Source organism: Bufo gargarizans, chromosome 3 (assembly GCF_014858855.1).
Source record: "Bufo gargarizans isolate SCDJY-AF-19 chromosome 3, ASM1485885v1, whole genome shotgun sequence".
Classification (NCBI taxonomy): domain Eukaryota; kingdom Metazoa; phylum Chordata; class Amphibia; order Anura; family Bufonidae; genus Bufo; species Bufo gargarizans.
The window spans coordinates 77,772,000-77,789,896 of record NC_058082.1 but is presented as its reverse complement, the minus strand read 5'-3'; the positions used below and the strand labels follow the sequence as shown (position 1 = coordinate 77,789,896).

Below are 17,897 nucleotides of genomic sequence, written 5' to 3'. Positions count from 1 at the left end.
GGAGACTGACTAGGCCACTCCATGACCTTAATGTGCTTCTTCTTGAGCCACTCCTTTGTTGCCTTTGCTGTATGTTTTGGGTCATTGTCGTGCTGGAACACCCATCCACGACCCATTTTCAGTTTCCTGGCAGAGGGAAGGAGGTTGTCGCTCAGGATTTCACGATACATGGCTCCGTCCATTTTCCCGTTTATGCGAATAAGTTGTCCTGTGCCCTTAGCAGAAAAACACCCCCAAAGCAAAATGTTTCCACCCCCATGCTTGACGGTGGGGACGGTGTTTTGGGGGTCATAGGCAGCATTTTTCTTCCTCCAAACACAGCGAGTTGAGTTAATGCCAAAGAGCTCTATTTTGGTCTCATCAGACCACAGCACCTTCTCCCAGTCACTCTCTGAATCATTCAGGTGTTCATTGGCAAACTTCAGACGGGCCTGCACATGTGCCTTCCTGAGCAGGGGGACCTTGCGAGCCCTGCAGGATTTTAATCCATTGCGGTGTAATGTGTTTCCAATGGTTTTCTTGGTGACTGTGGTCCCTGCTAATTTGAGGTCATTAACTAACTCCTCCCGTGTAGTTCTAGGATGCTTTTTCACCTTTCTCAGAACCATTGACACCCCACGAGGTGAGATCTTGCGTGGAGCCCCAGAGCGAGGTCGATTGATGGTCATTTTGTGCTCCTTCCATTTTCGAACAATCGCACCAACAGTTGTCACCTTCTCTCCCAGCTTCTTGCTAATGGTTTTGTAGCCCATTCCAGCCTTGTGCAGGTCTACAATTTTGTCTCTGACATCCTTGGACAGCTCTTTGGTCTTTCCCATGTTGGAGAGTTTGGAGTCTGCTTGATTGATTGATTCTGTGGACAGGTGTCTTTTATACAGGTGACTAGTTAAGACAGGTGTCCTTAATGAGGGTGACTAATTGAGTAGAAGTGTCTAACCACTCTGTGGGAGCCAGAACTCTTAATGGTTGGTAGGGGTTCAAATACTTATTTCACTCAATGAAATGCAAATCAGTTGCTATCTTTTATTTAAAGTTATTTTTTCGATTTTCCTTTTGATGTGCTATCTGCCACTGTTACAATAAACCTACCATTGAAATGATACTGTTCTGAGACTTTTCATTTCTTTGTCATTGGACAAACTTACAAAATCAGTGAGGGGTCAAATAATTATTTCCGCCACTGTATATCTGGAAAGGAAAAATACTGATGTGTGAACCATGTACACGACCGTTGTGTTTTGCGGTCTGCAAATTGCGGATCCGCAAAACACAGATGGCGTCTGTGTGCATTCCACAATTTGCGGAACGGCACGGACAGCCATTGATATAACTGCCTATTCTTGTCCGCAAAATGGACAAGAATCGGACAGGTTAGGTTCCATTCACACGTCCGTATAATGTGTCTGCATCCGTTCCGCAAATTGCAAAACGGGTGCGGACCCATTCATTCTCTATGGGGACGGAATGGATGTGGAGAGCACACTATGTGCCCTCCGCATCTGCATTTCCGGAGCGCCCCCCCCCCCGATCTTCTGGTCTGGAAAATAATAGAACATGTCCCATTTTTCTCCGCAATTGCAGACATTAATAGGCAATTCTATGGGGGTGCCGGCCAGGTGTATTTCAGATCTGCAATTTGTGGATCCGCAATGCACTACAGATGCCTGAATAGACCCTTATATTTTTTTTTTCGGACCACGGAACAGAGCAACGGATGCAGACAGCACACGGAGTGCTGTCCGCATCTTTTCTGGCCCCATTGAAGTGAATGGGTCCGCACCCGAGCCGCAAATACTGTGGCTCGGATGCGGACCAAAACAACGGTTGTGTGCATGAGGCCTTTATGTGAAGCACGTGGTGTTATTATACTAGTACGTTCATGTGCCTCACATTAATAGTAAAAGTGCCCCTATCAAGTACCTCCTTATATAATGGGACACATGATGTTAATGTGTAATGTACATGATGAGGTTACTTAGTATTAGGGCTCATGCACATGGTTGCTCTGTCGTTTCGTGTATTGGGGACCGCAATTTCCGCTCCCTAATGCACTGGCAACATCCATGTGGATTCCTCAGACAGATTCAACTTGAGTCTGTTCTATTTATTTTTTTTGTGGTGCAGAGGCAGAGAGAAACCCTATAGAAGCACTCCGTAGGGCTTGTTTCGTGCCTCCGTTCCACACCGCACCTTCCAGATTGCGGACCCATTCAAGTCAACAGAGCTTAGCCCCGCCCAGGACATTGATACTAGTCGTGACGTCACTGGGCCTGCGGTAAACAGCGAGAAGGCCGCGGTGCTACTGCTTTCTCAAACAGCTGATCGGCAGCTGTCCCGGGTGTCGGACCCCCGCCGATCAGATGCTGATGATCTATCCAGAGGATATCTGCAGAATCCCTTTAATGTGTGAGGTACATCATGACGTTACTTAGTTGTCAATTATGTGAGGAGGTACTAGATGGGGTTATTATTAATGTGAGGTTATGATCATGGGAAATACCCAGAATTCCACTCAGGCAGCCCCCCTGACAATTCATGCTCCGATCCTCACCTTTGCCCTGTGCTGAATCGTGCAGGGCAAAGGTATTTTGTGGATTCCAATGACGTACTGGGCCTTTCTTCAGGCTGCAAGGCGGAGCAGTGAGCCCGGTGATGTCACTGGTACTAATGGCCGGGGTTTAGCGCTGCCCTAGCGATCCTGTGCAGGGCAAGGGAAAGAATCGGAGCATGAGATGCTCTGATGCTAACATTAGGAGGGCTGCCTGGGTGAAAATATGTGTATGTCTGGGTTCAGCTCTGAACCCGGACAACCCCTTTAAGGGGTTTAACACCAGGTATAACGGAAAACTCATTTAGTTAGCAACCAATCAGCTTCCACCTTTCATTTTCCAAAGGAGCTCCGAAAAATTTAAAGGGAGTCTATCACCTAAAATGACCATTATACACCCCAAACATGATGATATCCATTACATTCCCCATTTTATAATCTTACCTTTCATATTGCTGTCCGTCGCCTATTCGCTCTTAAAAACACTTTTATTCCATATGCTAATCGGGTTCTGAAGGTGCCCAGGGGCGGCGTTTATGCGGCCGGTGCCCAGGCTCCACGGCGCTGTTCAAATCAAACCCCTCCCCTTTCACCCCTCTGGCCCGCCCTCGGTTCTTCAGATACCATCCTCCAGTCAATGACCAATCCGGCGCCTGCGCACTCCATTACTCACTAGGGCAGAGGCAGCAGAGCGTTTAATGCGCATGCGCCGGCCCGTACATCCCGATCTAGCCGGCGGAAGTAAACTGCCAAAATATCGGGATGTACGGGCCGGCGCATGCGCATTAAACGCTCTGCTGCCTCTGCCCTAGTGAGTAATGGAGTGCGCAGGCGCCGGATTTGTCATTGACTGGAGGATGGTATCTGAAGAACCGAGGGCGGGCCAGAGGGGTGAAAGGGGAGGGGTTTGATTTGAACAGCGCCGTGGAGCCTGGGCACCGGCCGCATAAACGCCGCCCCTGGGCACCTTCAGAACCTGATTAGCATATGGAATAAAAGTGTTTTTAAGAGCGAATAGGCGACGGACAGCAATATGAAAGGTAAGATTATAAAATGGGGAATGTAATGGATATCATCATGTTTGGGGTGTATAATGGTCATTTTAGGTGATAGACTCCCTTTAAGGTGTAATTTGATTGGTTGCTATGGGCTGGGCAACTAAGGGTTTGTTCACATCACCGTTCAGACTTTCTGTTCTCCTGCCCAGTTTTGCCAAACAGAGCCCACGGGCCCCATAGATTATAATGGGGTCCGTTAGGTTTCCGCTCAGAAGATTTTTGAAGAGGAGACATAAATCCTGGATGCACAACTTTTGTCTCCGCTCCAAAACCTTCTTCTGAGCGGAAACCTAACGGACCCCATTATAATCTATGGGGCCCGTGGGCTCCGTGTGGCTCAGTTATGTGCAGAATCCGACATTTCCATTTTCCGAAACGGAAAGGTTGAACGGTGATATGAACGAAGCCTAAGCCAGTTTTCCTTTACACCAGTTTTGATAAATCTCCCCCAATATCTCACAACTGGCACATTTTTGTAAATAAAATAAAAAAAATTAGAATTACAAAAAGTCTCTAGTTCTCATGATGAACCTTATTAAAAACATTTATTAGCGGCACAACCCAAATCCTTCCGTTTCAGGTCACCTCAAGAGTTTATTACCAGTTTACCATTTCAGACAAGAACTCCTCCGGGCTATGCCCGCCGCTACTCCTTCAGGCTGTGCCAGCCTCAGAGCTCACCCGCCGCCGCTCCTCCGGGCTGTGCCCGCCTCAGGGCTCACACGCCGCCGCTCCTCCGGGCTGTGCACGCCTCAGGGCTCACCCGCTGGTGCTCCTCCAGGCTGTGCCCACCTCAGCGCTCACCCGCTGCTCCTCCAGGCTGTGCCAGCCTCGGGGCTCACCCGCCGCCGCTTCTCCGGGCTGTGCCAGCCTCGGGGCTCACCCGCCGCTTCTCCGGGCTGTGCCCGCCTCAGGGCTCACCCGCTGGTGCTCCTCCAGGCTGTGCCCACCTCAGCGCTCACCCGCCGCTTCTCCAGGCTGTGCCAGCCTCGGGGCTCACCCGCCGCCGCTTCTCCGGGCTGTGCCAGCCTCGGGGCTCACCCGCCGCTTCTCCGGGCTGTGCCCGCCTCAGAGCTCACCCGCCGCTCCTCGGGCTGTAACAGCCTCGGGCTCACCCACCGCTGCTCTTCCAGGCTGTGCCCGCCTCAGGGCTCACCCGCTGGTGCTCCTCCAGGCTGTGCCCACCTCAGCGCTCACCCGCCGCTCCTCCAGGCTGTGCCAGCCTCGGGGCTCACCCGCCGCCGCTTCTCCGGGCTGTGCCAGCCTCGGGGCTCACCCGCCGCTCCTCCGGGCTGTGCCCGCCTCAGGGCTCACCCGCTGGTGCTCCTCCAGGCTGTGCCCACCTCAGCGCTCACCCGCCGCTCCTCCAGGCTGTGCCAGCCTCGGGGCTCACTCGCTGCAGCTCTTCCAGGCTGTGCCTGCCTCAGAGCTCACCCGCTGCCGCTCCTCCGGGCTGTGCCCGCCTCAGGGCTCACCCGCCGCCGCTCCTCCAGGCTGTGCCCGCCTCAGAGCTCAGCCGCTGCCGCTCCTCCGGGCTGTGCCCGCCTCAGGGCTCACCCGCCGCTTCTCCGGGCTGTGCCCGCCTCAGGGCTCACCCGCTGCTCCTCCCCGCCAGTTACCTCTAAATTGAAACCCAAACTTTCTTCCTTTTCCTCCGCTCCCTCAAACAGGGCCGCTCTCAGCCAATCGCTGCAAGTCTCTCAGCAGCCAATTGGAATGGTCCAAGGAGTGACCAATCAGGAGGCGGCTCTTAGACGGCGGCGGCAGAGGCTGGCGGCGCTGTCAGTGTGCGGGCAGTCAGCGCTCAGTGTCAGGGAGAAGCGGCTGCTGCTGGGATGTGAGAGCCGCTCCGGGTGCGCACAGGGATGAGCTCCGGGACAATGCCGGGCGGGATGTGCCTCATCCTCCTCCTCTTCCTCCCCTGTAAGTATCTTCTTCTAGTAGTGGTAACTTTTTTCTGAGCGCGCAGGAAGGAGAAGAAACTTTTTCCATCCACGTCTCTGGAGACCTCCGTGCTGCGGTACCGCCGTTATATGCAGTGTGTATTAGGGTCTTCTGAGAAAGAACTTCAAAGGTTGTCTCCTTCTGATGCTAGCTGAGGTTGTCAGTGTCTGAGATTCTGCCATCTGGGTTGTCGGTCACCAAGTGTGAATTTTGTCAGTGGTTGAGGTTTATTTCTATGGGTCTGAAGTTGTCAGCACTTAACATGATCTGAGGCTGAGGATATCAGAGGTTGTCAGTGGTTTGTGGGGCTGATGTCAATTTCTGTTCGGGTATGTTGTCAGCAACTGATCTCAGCAGTTGATGTCTATTTGGAACCGAGGTTGTCAGCAGTGTTGTCTGTGACACATTGTAGCTGAGGTTGTCGGCAGCGCCGGCTGGAGCTCGCTCTCTGGTGCTGAGGTTGTCGGCGGCGCCGACTGGGGCTCGCTCCCTGGTGCTGAGGTTGTCGGCGCCGCCGGCTGGGGCTCCCTCTCTGGTGCTGAGGTTGTCGGCGCCGCCGGCTGGGGCTCCCTCTCTGGTGCTGAGGTTGTCGGCGCCGCCGGCTGGGGCTCCCTCTCTGGTGCTGAGGTTGTCGGCGCCGCCGGCTGGGGCTCCCTCTCTGGTGCTGAGGTTGTCAGCGGCTAAGGTTGATTTTTAGTTTTTGTGAGCTGTAGTTTTCAGCATTTGAGGATTGACACCCTCTGTGTGGCTGAGGTTGTCAGCAGTTGATGTTGCTCTCTGTGGTGCTGAGGTTGTCAGCTAAGGCAGTGGCTGTGGTTGTCAGTCGCTGAGGCAGCAGTAATTGAGATTGGCGCTCAGTGAGATTATTCGCCTCTGAGGTAGTGATTTCCGCCCCCTCGCTGTCTTCTATTTGCTTTTATATGGCTCTGTCTCTGCTTCCTCTTAGGGGTGAGCGGTTTTATGTCCTCCCTTCTGCTTCCCTCTGGCGACGCTTCATCATTGTCTCGTTGCTCGGGACAGTAAAGCCGTCCAGGGTGCCCCGTGAATTCAGTGTTTCATGGACCCCGGGGCTGTGCTCCATGTGCTGTGGGGCGACGTGATCGCCCTCCTCCTCTAGAAGATAAATCCTGATCAGTGGAAGCAGCTGAGAAATCCTCGCTCCTCACCCGGAGACCTGCCTGGTGACAACGGACAAGCTTCTGTCAGGTTGTCAGAAAATCCACTTGCCGCCATTCACACCCTGACACTCCTCTCAGGCTAATAGATATACCATTATAATTACACATGGCGGTCTTGCTGATATTCTGCCCTCTCCCCATCGGGTAAAATGGTATATATAAAAAGGTGAGTGGCGTCACATAGACTGCAATTCTATTACTGCTTAGACTACCGCTGCCCGCCACATTGCCATGGAGCGTAGCAGTAATCTGAAAGTCGCAGCAATGTGCGTCGTCATGACTGCTGGCGGCATCACGGTGGAAGCCTTAAAAAATCCTAGGATAAAGTGCGTATGAGAGGCAGACTCCAACTATTCAGCCCCGACGTCTGCTACACTAGTAGTACTGCAAATACGTCTTCTTAAGGGGGTGTACTTGAGGCGTACCCACTGCAGATTTTCCAACGTGGAATTTTGGGCGGAAAATCATCAGTGTTTTGTAATAGCAGCGGAGATTTTACCATAGGTGACGTTTTTTAAATCAGGGTTGTCGTAGCAATTTGGTAGAATTTTGTGACATTTCGTGATCCTCTCCACTTTTCAAAGTGGTCAATGTTTTAAGAGCTAAAAGTGAGATTAGACTTGGATTATGGCACATGTACTATGTGCAAGTTTTGCAAAAGTCAAAAAAATGTCGAAACTCCACGCCAGGCAACCTCCCCGGTTATAGACGTAAACCGCATTGCAGTAGAAATCGTCCTGCAGTGCCCATTAGAACGCCACATGTCATCATAGATCTTCTCCTTTGCAGTGCATCGGGCGACATCCGCAGAAAATCTCCACCACAATCCGCGTGTAAGGCCTTATTCATATCTCTCCGTCTGTTTTGCGGATGCCCAAAATTGACTGTTTTGCACCTGCTAAGGTCTGAGTTCAGGACTCGGGGACATTCACTAATCATTTCACACCCCCTATTGTTTAGCACGCACCAAATGTGTGCCATCATTTGCAACTATGTATTTCTCGTGGGACTTTGCATTAGTGGTGGAAAAAATGGAGGAACGTGGCCTTCTGCAGCCCAACGGGTTTACTACCCCTTACCCCAGAAACTGGCGAAAAGGATAGCGCAAATCTATGTTGGCTCATAGCCTGGAAATGTGCCCTATTTTTTTTTTTAAAAGGGCTTGTCTGATTTCTGATATTCAGGATAAATCAATAATAGCAGATCAGCAGGGGTTAACTCCCGTCGGGGCTGACTGCTTGTATTCAGCTTCTCATACCGACTTTATCCTAGGGTAAACAAACAGGGGGGGGTGATATACCAGTAGTCAGACCCCAGCCAATCTGAGCATAGGTCATCAATATTGGAAACCAGGCGACCCCCTTTAAGAGGCCAGTGCATAAAAGCACCTCTTAATAAATTTGGCGGATTCTGCACCCATAGACTTCATACTAAGGATACTTTCACACTAGCGTTTTTCTTTTCCGGTATTGAGTTCCGTCCTACGGGCTCTATACCGGAGAAGAACTGATCAGTTTTATCCTAATGCATTCTGAATGGAGAGCATCAGGATGTCTTTAGTTCAGTCACTGTACGGTTGCAGCGGTATTTTCTCCGTCCAAAATTCCGTAACACTTGCCGGAATGCCGAATCCGGCATTATTTTCCATTGAAATGGATTAATGCCGCATCCGGCCCGAAGTGTTCCGGAAGAACGTATCCGGTTTTGCGGTTTGCGCATGCGCAGACCTTTTAAAAATGTGAAAAAGATAAATACCGGATCCGTTTTTCCGGATGACAACCAGAGAAGGATCCGGTATTGCAATACATTTGTTAGACTGATCCGGATCCGTCTACAAATGGTATCAGTTTGCATACAGATTGCCGGATCTGGCGACGCTAGTATGAAAGTACCCTAATAGGTGTTTCTGATGTCAGTCTTAGTACATCTGACCCGGCGTAGTTGACCTGTACAATATGGCAACTTTTTCTTTTTTGCTTGCAGTTTTCTATACAGTTTATCAGTAAGAAATGGATTCCATCCGCATGCTGACCTTGTTTTTCATGGACCCATTGAATAGAATGGGCGTGTTCGGTCCACAAAATGGACCAAAGTAGTGCATACACCCGTGATTTTCCTGCAGACCAACAGTCCATGGGGAAAAAAGATGTCCTAATACATGTGTAGGATTCATAGGACCTGCGTGCTGTGTGTGGAGAACATGGACAGTAGCCCAGTGGGTTTCTGTGCAGTATCCGTGAGTCCCCCGGTCTCTGCAGGTTGGATTCCATGTCCCGTCTTGTTGTCTCCCCTGGAGAGCAGCGAGACAGATGTCTGGCAGCTCTTCATCTCTTCGCTCTCTCTTCAGATGACCTGCACATTCGGCTGAACCTCTTGAGAATTATCTGATGTCGTTAATGATACGTTTAATGTTTTCTTGCCTTAGAGCAAATGTGAGACGTTTTTTCCCTGAATTTCCAGTTACTTTAATGTAAAAGCTTCCAGATATTGAAAAGGTGGCGGAGGATTTGAGCTGCGGGAAATCTCTACAGCTGTGGCACCGGGTCCTGGTAGTTCTAACCAAGAAGGCATCGGAGTGCCCCATTATACTGTAAGTCAGTGGGGTCATCGAGTGCCATTGGCGTCCATTGTAGATTGGACCATCACCGTGTAGTAACCGCTGAACAGAACCTGCAACACAGATGTAGACAGAGCCGTATTCTTCTCTTAACCTCTAAATTGTAATTGTCCATTCGTATAGCCATTTGAGGGCTTTTTTGCAGGACAAAATGCATTTTTAAGTTACCATGTCTTGTTTTGGAAAACAGGAAAAATATATATCTTTCTGTGGTTAAATTGAACCCCCCTTCAGATTCTGCCAAGTTTTTTGGGGTTTCCTATTACGGTGTTCACTGTGCGCAAAAAATGACATGATGTTTTTATCTTGTGGCTCAATATAATTACGGCAATTCCTAATTTGTATAGTTTTTCCTTTTATTGTTTTGCTACTTTTAAAAAATAAAAACCATTAAAAAAAATATCAAAATTTTCTTTGCATCGCCATTTTCTGACAGCCAAAACGTATTTATGTTTCCATCCACGGAGCTGTCCGAGGGCTTGTTTTTTTTTTTTTGTGGGGCAAGCTGTAGTTTTTATTGGTATCATTTTTGGAGTACATACAACTTTTTGACCACTATTTTTGGGGGGGACAAGGTGAGCAAAAAATGGTGAATGGTGAGTTGTTGTTTTTTTTCCGTTGCAGTGTACACTGTTCGGGATGCGGCGATACTTTTTTATTTTTTTATTTATTTTTTATTGTTTATATACTTTTATATGTAAAATTGGGAAAGGAGGCGATTTTAAACTTTTTAATATATATTTTTTTTCTTTTTTTTTTTTTCTAAACTTTTTTTTTTCTACACAATAACTTTTCACCCCGTTAGGGGTCTAAAACCTAGGATCTTTTGATCCCTTGTCCCATTCACCCTAATAGAAATCTATTATGATGAAGGGGATTCTGCCGCTCCTACTTGCTGAGCTGTGACTTGTGTACAGCTTTGCAGGCAGCTTACCATGACAGGCCTAGGAAGCTTCTGCAAGCCCCAGGCCGCCATGGTAACCGATCGGAGCCCTGGGATTTCACTGCACAGCCCCAATTGTGAGGCTGAGGGAGCTGCATCCCTCTGTCTACTCTAACTTCACAGATGCCACGATCACTGTTGAACGCAGTATCTCAGGGGTTAAATGACTGGTTTCGGCTTCATCACTGATCCTGGTCATTGCGGCTGGGTGCCTGTGTATTGTAAAGCCGGATCAGCACAGCAGCCCTCTCGATATATTCCCTCATCTACTGTGACGTACAGGTACGTCACAATGACTGAAGGGGTTGAAGGGGTTAAAGGGGATATGTCATCAGGAAATTCACTGCACAATGATTGTAGTACTATATCTTTCACTTAGCGATCCATTGCTTCATTCTGGAGAAAGTTATTTTAATCCATATACAAAAAAGCAGTTAAGTGCACTGAGGGCGGGCCCAAGTCGCTCTGTGCACCCTTTCTCCTCCTGGTTCCTCTGCCAGCCCCTCCCCCTTCTTCTTTTTGACATGGCCTGACAGAATTCTGCTCTTTCAGAATGTGTTTTATAATCTATGGATATCTATGTAAACTGGAGCACGTAACTAAGAGACATAATCCAGCACATGAACTGGAACTACTGTAAATTTTGCACATATTGGGGATAGGGTTGCAAAAATTTTGATTCGATTTAGATACCATAAAAAAGTATTGCGATACTTTTACAATACCATTAAATACCGCGTAAAAAAAATGGCAAATCACGCTGTTTTAATTTAGAATTTTTTTTTCTGTTACGCATAGGAGAGATTTTGTTTTTCTATCTTAATAGTTTGGACTTTTCAGACGTGGCGACTATGTAATATGTTTATTTATTGTTTATATATATTTTAAATGTAAAATTGGGAAAGGGGGTTATTTATACTTTGGTGTTTTTTTTTCTTTTTATTTAATAACTATTTCCCCCCTTAGGGGCTACAACCTGGGATCTTTTAATCCCTTGTCCTATTCACCCTAAGGCTGAATGCACACGTCCGTGGAACACGGTCCGTGAGATACCGGACTGGCATCCTGCTGAGTGCAGGAGCGCACGGCGTCATTGGTTGCTATGAGGCCGCACGCTTAGTGCTGCCGCTGCTCTATAGCAATACACTCGGATGATCTATACAAGTGTATTATGTGCAGCAGTGGCGGCACGAAGCGCACAGCCTCATAACCAATGACACCGCGCGCTCCTGCACTCAGCAGGATGCCAGTCCGGTATCTCACGGACTGTGTTCCACGGACGTGTGAATTCAGCCTAATAGAAATCTATTAATGTGAATAGGACTTTACACTGTCCCTGCTGGCATGGTTGCTAGGAGATGATAGGGATGAGCAACTGCGGACCCCAATAAAGTCTATTCACTGTATTAGTTTCCCTTATAACATTGTTATAAGGGATAATAATAACATTCCTTAGAATGCTTAGTAAAATATGGCTTTAGGGGTTAAATAAAAAAAAAGTTAACTCGCCTTATCCACTTGATCGCGCATCCGGCATCGTCTTCTTTCTGGTCCCTTTGTAGGTCCTGAAAGAAGATGCCGGCTGCGCGATCAAGTGGATGAGGTGTTATGTTTTTATTATTTTTTTTTTTTAACCCTCAATTGACATTTTGCTAAGCATTCTGTATTAAGAATGCTATTATTTTCCATTATAAACAAAGAAGTCCGGGTTCGGGTCTGGGTACCACATTGTTTTTTTGTTTTTTTTTTCTCACGCTCGTGCAAAACGCATTGCACTTGAAACTGAACATTGGAACGCAATCGCAGACAAAACTGACTGAAATTGCATGCCAACTCGTGCGGGTTGCCCGCAATGCACCCTAAACGCATCCGGCCCTCACCCGCGACGCCCGTGTGAAGGGGGCCTAAGTGTCTTAGAAAGGGGTGTAGCTTAGAGGGAAAGTGCACATGGTTGCAGGTGAACGTGCAGAAGATCCACATACATTTCCGTGCAGATTTCTGTGTGTTCCTGTAACCAAATCCTCAATTTTCCTAAGGCCTCCACCTCGGCACTGACAGGAGGCAGGCAACAACATGGAGCACTATAAAAATGCGCCTCCTCCTTACATCTCCAGTTGTTTTCGGTCCCTAGGGACGTGTGGCTAAACTTGGTTCCATCAGTACTGTCACGACCAACTTTTGAACCAGTTATGAATATTCCCTTGAAACTGTTAACCTTTAAAGCAACTGTTCTCCTTGCACATACTACAGCAAGAAGAATTGGAGAACTTCAAGCTTTTTCCTGTGAAGCCCCATACCTCCCTATCATGGAAGATAGAGTTGTTCTAAAACTGTGATGGCTAACTTTGTCTATTCTCATACACTTTGCTGGTACTGTATTACGCAGCACTTTTTCCACACAGAAACCCGCGTGGAAAAACTGTGCATAATCCGCTACATGTGCAGGTCGTCTTAAGATGCGACAGTATAGACAACTAATAGGTGGTGTTAACTGTAGACAGTGTAAAAATGCTACTTACCACCCAAATGAATTTTACCTTCTTTTCTTCTCACTAATAGAGCTTTCATTTGGTGGTATTTCATTGCTGCTGACATTTTAACTTTTTTTGTTATTAATTGAAATTTAACTAAATTTTCACTTTCAGTTGTAAAATTTTTCAAAAAAAACGACATCATATATAAATTTTTCGCTAAATTTATTGTTCTACATGTCTGATAAAAAAAAAATGTTTGGGTAAAAGTTATAGCATTTACAAACTATGGTACAAAAATGTGAATTTCCGCTTTTTGAAGCAGCTCTGACTTTCTGAGCACCTGTCATGTTTCCTGAAGTTCTACAATGCGCAGACAGTAGAAAAAACCCACAAATGACCCCATTTCGGAAAGTAGACACCCTAAGGTATTCGCTGATGGGCATAGTGAGTTCATAGAACTTTTTATTTTTTGTCACAAGTTAGCGGAAAATTATGATTTTTTTTTTAATTTTGTTTTTCCTTACAAAGTCTCATTCCACTAACTTGTGACAAAAAATAAAAACTTCCATGAACTCACTATGCCCATCATGAAATACCTTGGGGTGTCTTCTTTCCAAAATGGGGTCACTTGTGGGGTAGTTATACTGCCCTGGCATTTTAGGGGCCCAAATGTGTGCAAAGTAGTTTGCAATCAAAATCTGTAAAAAAATGGCCTGTGAAATCTGGAAGGTGCTCTTTGGAATGTGGGCCCCTTTGCCCACCTAGGCGGCAAAAAAGTGTGACACATCTGGTATCGCCGTACTCAGGAGAAGTTGGGGAATGTGTTTTGGTGTGTCATTTTACATATACCCATGCTGGGTGAGAGAAATATCTTGGCAAAAGACAACTTTTCCCATTTTTTTCCCAACTTCTCCTGAGTACGGCAATACCACATGTGTGACACTTTTTTGCAGCCTAGATGCGCAAAGGGGCCCAAATTCCTTTTAGGAGGGCATTTTTAGACATTTGGATCCCAGACTTCTTCTCACGCTTTACGCTGGGTTCACACCTGAGCGTTCTGAAAGGAGCACTCTGTATGCGCGATTGTACCGGCGTTTGCAATACGCATACAGAGACAAGCGAACGCCCATTGTCGCGCGTTCCAGAAAGTCTATGTACGGGAACGCGCGACAAGACGCCCCAAAGAAGCTCAAGAACTTTTTTGTAGGGCGTTTTTCAGCACGTTCGAACGAGCTGTAAAACGCTCAGGTGTGAACCCAGCCTTAGGGCCCCTAAAAAGCCAGGGCAGTATAAATACCCCACATGTGACCCCATTTTGGAAAGAAGACACCCTAAGGTATTCAATAAGGGGCATGGCGAGTTCATAGAAATTTTTCTTTTTTTAGCATAAGTTAACGGAAATTGATTTTTTTTTTTTTTTCTCACAAAGTCTCACTTTCCGCTAACTTGGGACAAAAATGTCAATTTTTCATGGACTCAATATGCCCCTCAGCGAATACCTTGGGTTGTCTTCTTTCCAAAATGGGGTCAGTTGTGGGGTGTTTGTACTGCCCTGGCATTTGAGGGTCTCTGCAATCATTACATGTATGGCCAGCATTAGGAGTTTCTGCTATTCTCCTTATATTGAGCATACAGGTAATGAGATTTTTTTTTTTCCGTTCAGCCTCTGGGCTGAAAGAAAAAATGAACGGCACAGATTTCTTCATTGACATCAATCAATGTGGATGAAAAAATCTCTGCCAAAAAAAGGAGGGGAAAGGCATCTGCTAGGACATAGGAGCTCCGTCCAACATCCATACCCACTTAGCCCGTATGCCCTGGCAAACCCGATTTCTCCATTCACATCATTCGATGTGGATGAATAAATCATTGCCGGAATTTTTTTTTATATATACAAAGTGTTTGCCAAAGCATATGAACACTCCCGCCTCCTCAGCTCATATGCCTCGGCAAACGTATCTTTTACTGCAGAGGAGAAATCTCGTCTTTCAGCGCCGTGTGTAATCTGACAGCAGCGCAATGCTTCTGTCAGAATGCACATCAGTGCTGCAGCTATCGATCGGTTGGTCCACCTGGAAGGTAAAAAAAAAAAAAAAAAAAAAAAACAGGCCGCAACGCAATAAATTTTATTAACTTTATTATAACCTTTGAACAGAACATATAAACTTTATTTAACTTTTGGAACTGAACGTTAACGTTTTTGCTTACTGTTTTTTTTTTTTTTTTTTTTTTTACCTTTATAGGACAAACCTCTCCTTCCCCATGGGACAATGTGCAAATCGCCCAAAGATGTGGCGAACTGCATTATGCACTTTGTCCCAGGTGAAAGGAGAGGTTTGCAGCAGCTGTGTGTGAATGGGCCCTCATAGCCCTGTGTGCCTGTCCTGTGAGATGCAATCCCTATGCTAAGTGTACCTGTGTGTGGTACTTCCGGAAACACTCCCCTAAGCATAGGGCAGGGTGGTCAGGGCAGTCAGGACAGAAATAGCGGGTGTCACGCCTTATTCCACTCCTCCTATAGACACAACATCTTTTTCGGGGTGACGGTTGGGTTGAGGTACTGGGGAAATGTCGCTCGTGTAGACGGCTAACTACACTGGTGGATGGGCCCACGGAACCTCCTGGATACAGGAGGTTCTCGATGATCTCTTCCTGAAATTTGAGGAAGGATCCTGTTCTCCCAGCCTTACTGTAGAGAACAAAACTATTATATGCAGCCAATTGAATCAAATATACAGACACCTTCTTATACCAGCGTCTGGTGCGTCTGGAAACTAAATACGAAGCCAACATCTGGTCATTGAAGTCCACCCCTCCCATGTGAAGGTTATAGTCGTGGACTGAGAGGGGCTTTTCAATGACACTGGTTGCTCGCTCAATTTGGATTGTCGTGTCTGACAAAACTGATTTTTTTTTTATCGCCGCAGTGCTTGGAAAGTGATTGTGCAGTGATTAAAAAATATATATTTTTTGTCACTGCGACGGGGCGGGCGTGGGTGAACGCATGTGTGGGCGACCGATCAGGCCTGATTGGGCAAACACTGCGTTTTGGGTTGAGGGCGAGCTAAGGTGACACTAATGCTATTATAGATCTGACTGTGATCAGTTTTGATCACTTACAGATACTATAAAAGTACAAATGCTGATTAGCGATACGCTAATCAGCGAATAAGCGACTGCAGTGCGGTGGGCTGGGCACTAAACTACCTAACCAAGGGGCCTAAACTAACCTAAAACCTAACAGTCAATACCAGTGAAAAAAAAAAATTGACAGTTTACACTGATCCCTTTTTTCCCTTTCACTAGGTGATTGACAGGGGCAAGAAGGAGTGATCAAGGGGTTAATTGGGGTGCTGGGGGGGTGATCTGGGGCTAAGGTGTAGTGTTTGGTGCTACTCACTGTGAAGCCTGCTCCTCTGCTGAGACCAACCGACGAAAAGGACCAGCAGAGGAGCAGGGAAGCCATTTCAGGGCTCCAGATGGCGACCAAAATGGTCGCAAATGCGACCTAGAATTGCTAAATGGCGACAAGACTTTGTAGTCTTGTCGCCATTTGCGCCTAGAACCGCCGCTGCTCTGCCGCTTTCACAAACTGACATGGCACGCGCTGCTCTCAGCAAGGCCATGTTCTCAACAACACTGACGGGGGAGAAGGAGGCGGTCCCTCCCCCTGTACTGCTGCTGCCACCAATGGGCTGATAGCAGCGAGGAGGAGGGGAGGGGCTAATGCCACTGCACCACCAATGAATATCGTTTATGCTTACAATACAAACGCAGGCTGCCATGCGGGTGCCGGACACATCCCATACCCGGCACCCAGCCTCTGACTGCGCGCTGCGATCTGCCGCTATTAACCCCTTCTGGGAGGTTAATAGCGGCAGATCGCAGCGCGCAGTCATAGAGGCTGGGTGCCGGGTATGGGATGTGTCCGGCACCCGCATGGCAGCCTGCGTTTGTATTGTAAGCATAAACGATATTCATTGGTGGTGCAGTGGCATTAGCCCCTCCCCTCCCTGCTATCAGCCCATTGGTGGCAGCAGCAGTACAGGGGGAGGGACCGCCTCCTTCTCCAACTGCGGGGACGCTTACTGTATATTTCCCTATCGCCGATGTTGCATGCACAGACAATGAGGAGGATGAGCGTCGGCGATACGAGGTGGATGTCTCACATTTGGCATACGTACGCCGTTGCAGGGTATGCAGTTATGTCTACTGTACACAATATGTGTGTGGCCTCATGAAAAATACATTAACCACGCGTGTGCTGGCGGAGGAGAGTGAAGATGGCTCCTCCACAATTCATCCCAGCTGCCAAACAGTTTAGGTTCTGGTATTTACTGGCATTTCATTCAGCCACAGTAATAAGTACCAGCTATTCCGGGGCTTGCAGTGTACAGCAGGATGCTGCATGCGTGTGCCCTGTCTGTGTGCAGGTGTCTTTGTACGTCAATGTTTATATGCGGTTCTCCGCCATGCACTGTCCATTGGTACTATACTGTCTCTACACATGACCCAGAACACATAAGGTTAATCTATACCGCCATCTGCTTCTGTGCCAGTGTGGAAAAGTACATAGGCTGTCACCCACGTGATGCCCAAGCTCTGTCCTGTCAGTGTACACCAAGACCCGTGTTGGTCAGCACCGGTGGCCACTTCTGATTTTGATGCACACGTATACCCAGAGCTCAGGCGCATCCAATGTGCTGCCTATAGTATGCCCCTTGTAGTGTACCCATCTACAGTATTATAAATTAGAATCATTGGTGGCGCAACCCTAGGTAAGACATGTGTGTTAGTTTTTTTTTTTATTATACCGTAATTATATGCATTTTAAATTTGGCGACTAAAAATTTCAATTTGGCTCCTAAATTTTTCAGGTTAGGAGCCAATGGCTCCTTGATATTTTTTTTAGTCTGGAGCCCTGCATTTAACACATCATATTTACAAATATAAGGTGTTAGATGGTTTCTGAGTAGAGCTTTTAAAAATCGCCAGCCTGCCAGCAGCGATCATTGGCTGGCAGGCTGATGACGAAATCGTGCTTGAACTTTTGCCGGCCCGCGATGCCCATGCGCGGGCCGGCTCAGACAGAAATCTCGCGTCTCGCGAGATGACGCACGGATGCGTCCAGGAGG

The 17,897-nt window shown here is 47.6% G+C and overlaps 1 protein-coding gene across 1 annotated transcript in view; it reads left to right on the top strand.

Annotated features, from left to right (window-relative positions):
• Positions 1-5,370: 5,370 nt before the first annotated feature.
• B3GLCT (beta 3-glucosyltransferase) overlaps positions 5,371-17,897 on the top strand; it is a 519,846-nt gene continuing 507,319 nt past the window's right edge. The window contains exon 1 of the mRNA XM_044284963.1: positions 5,371-5,529. Coding sequence (XP_044140898.1) covers positions 5,472-5,529 — 58 coding nt within the window. The 5' untranslated portion in view covers positions 5,371-5,471. The remainder of the gene's footprint in view (positions 5,530-17,897) is intronic.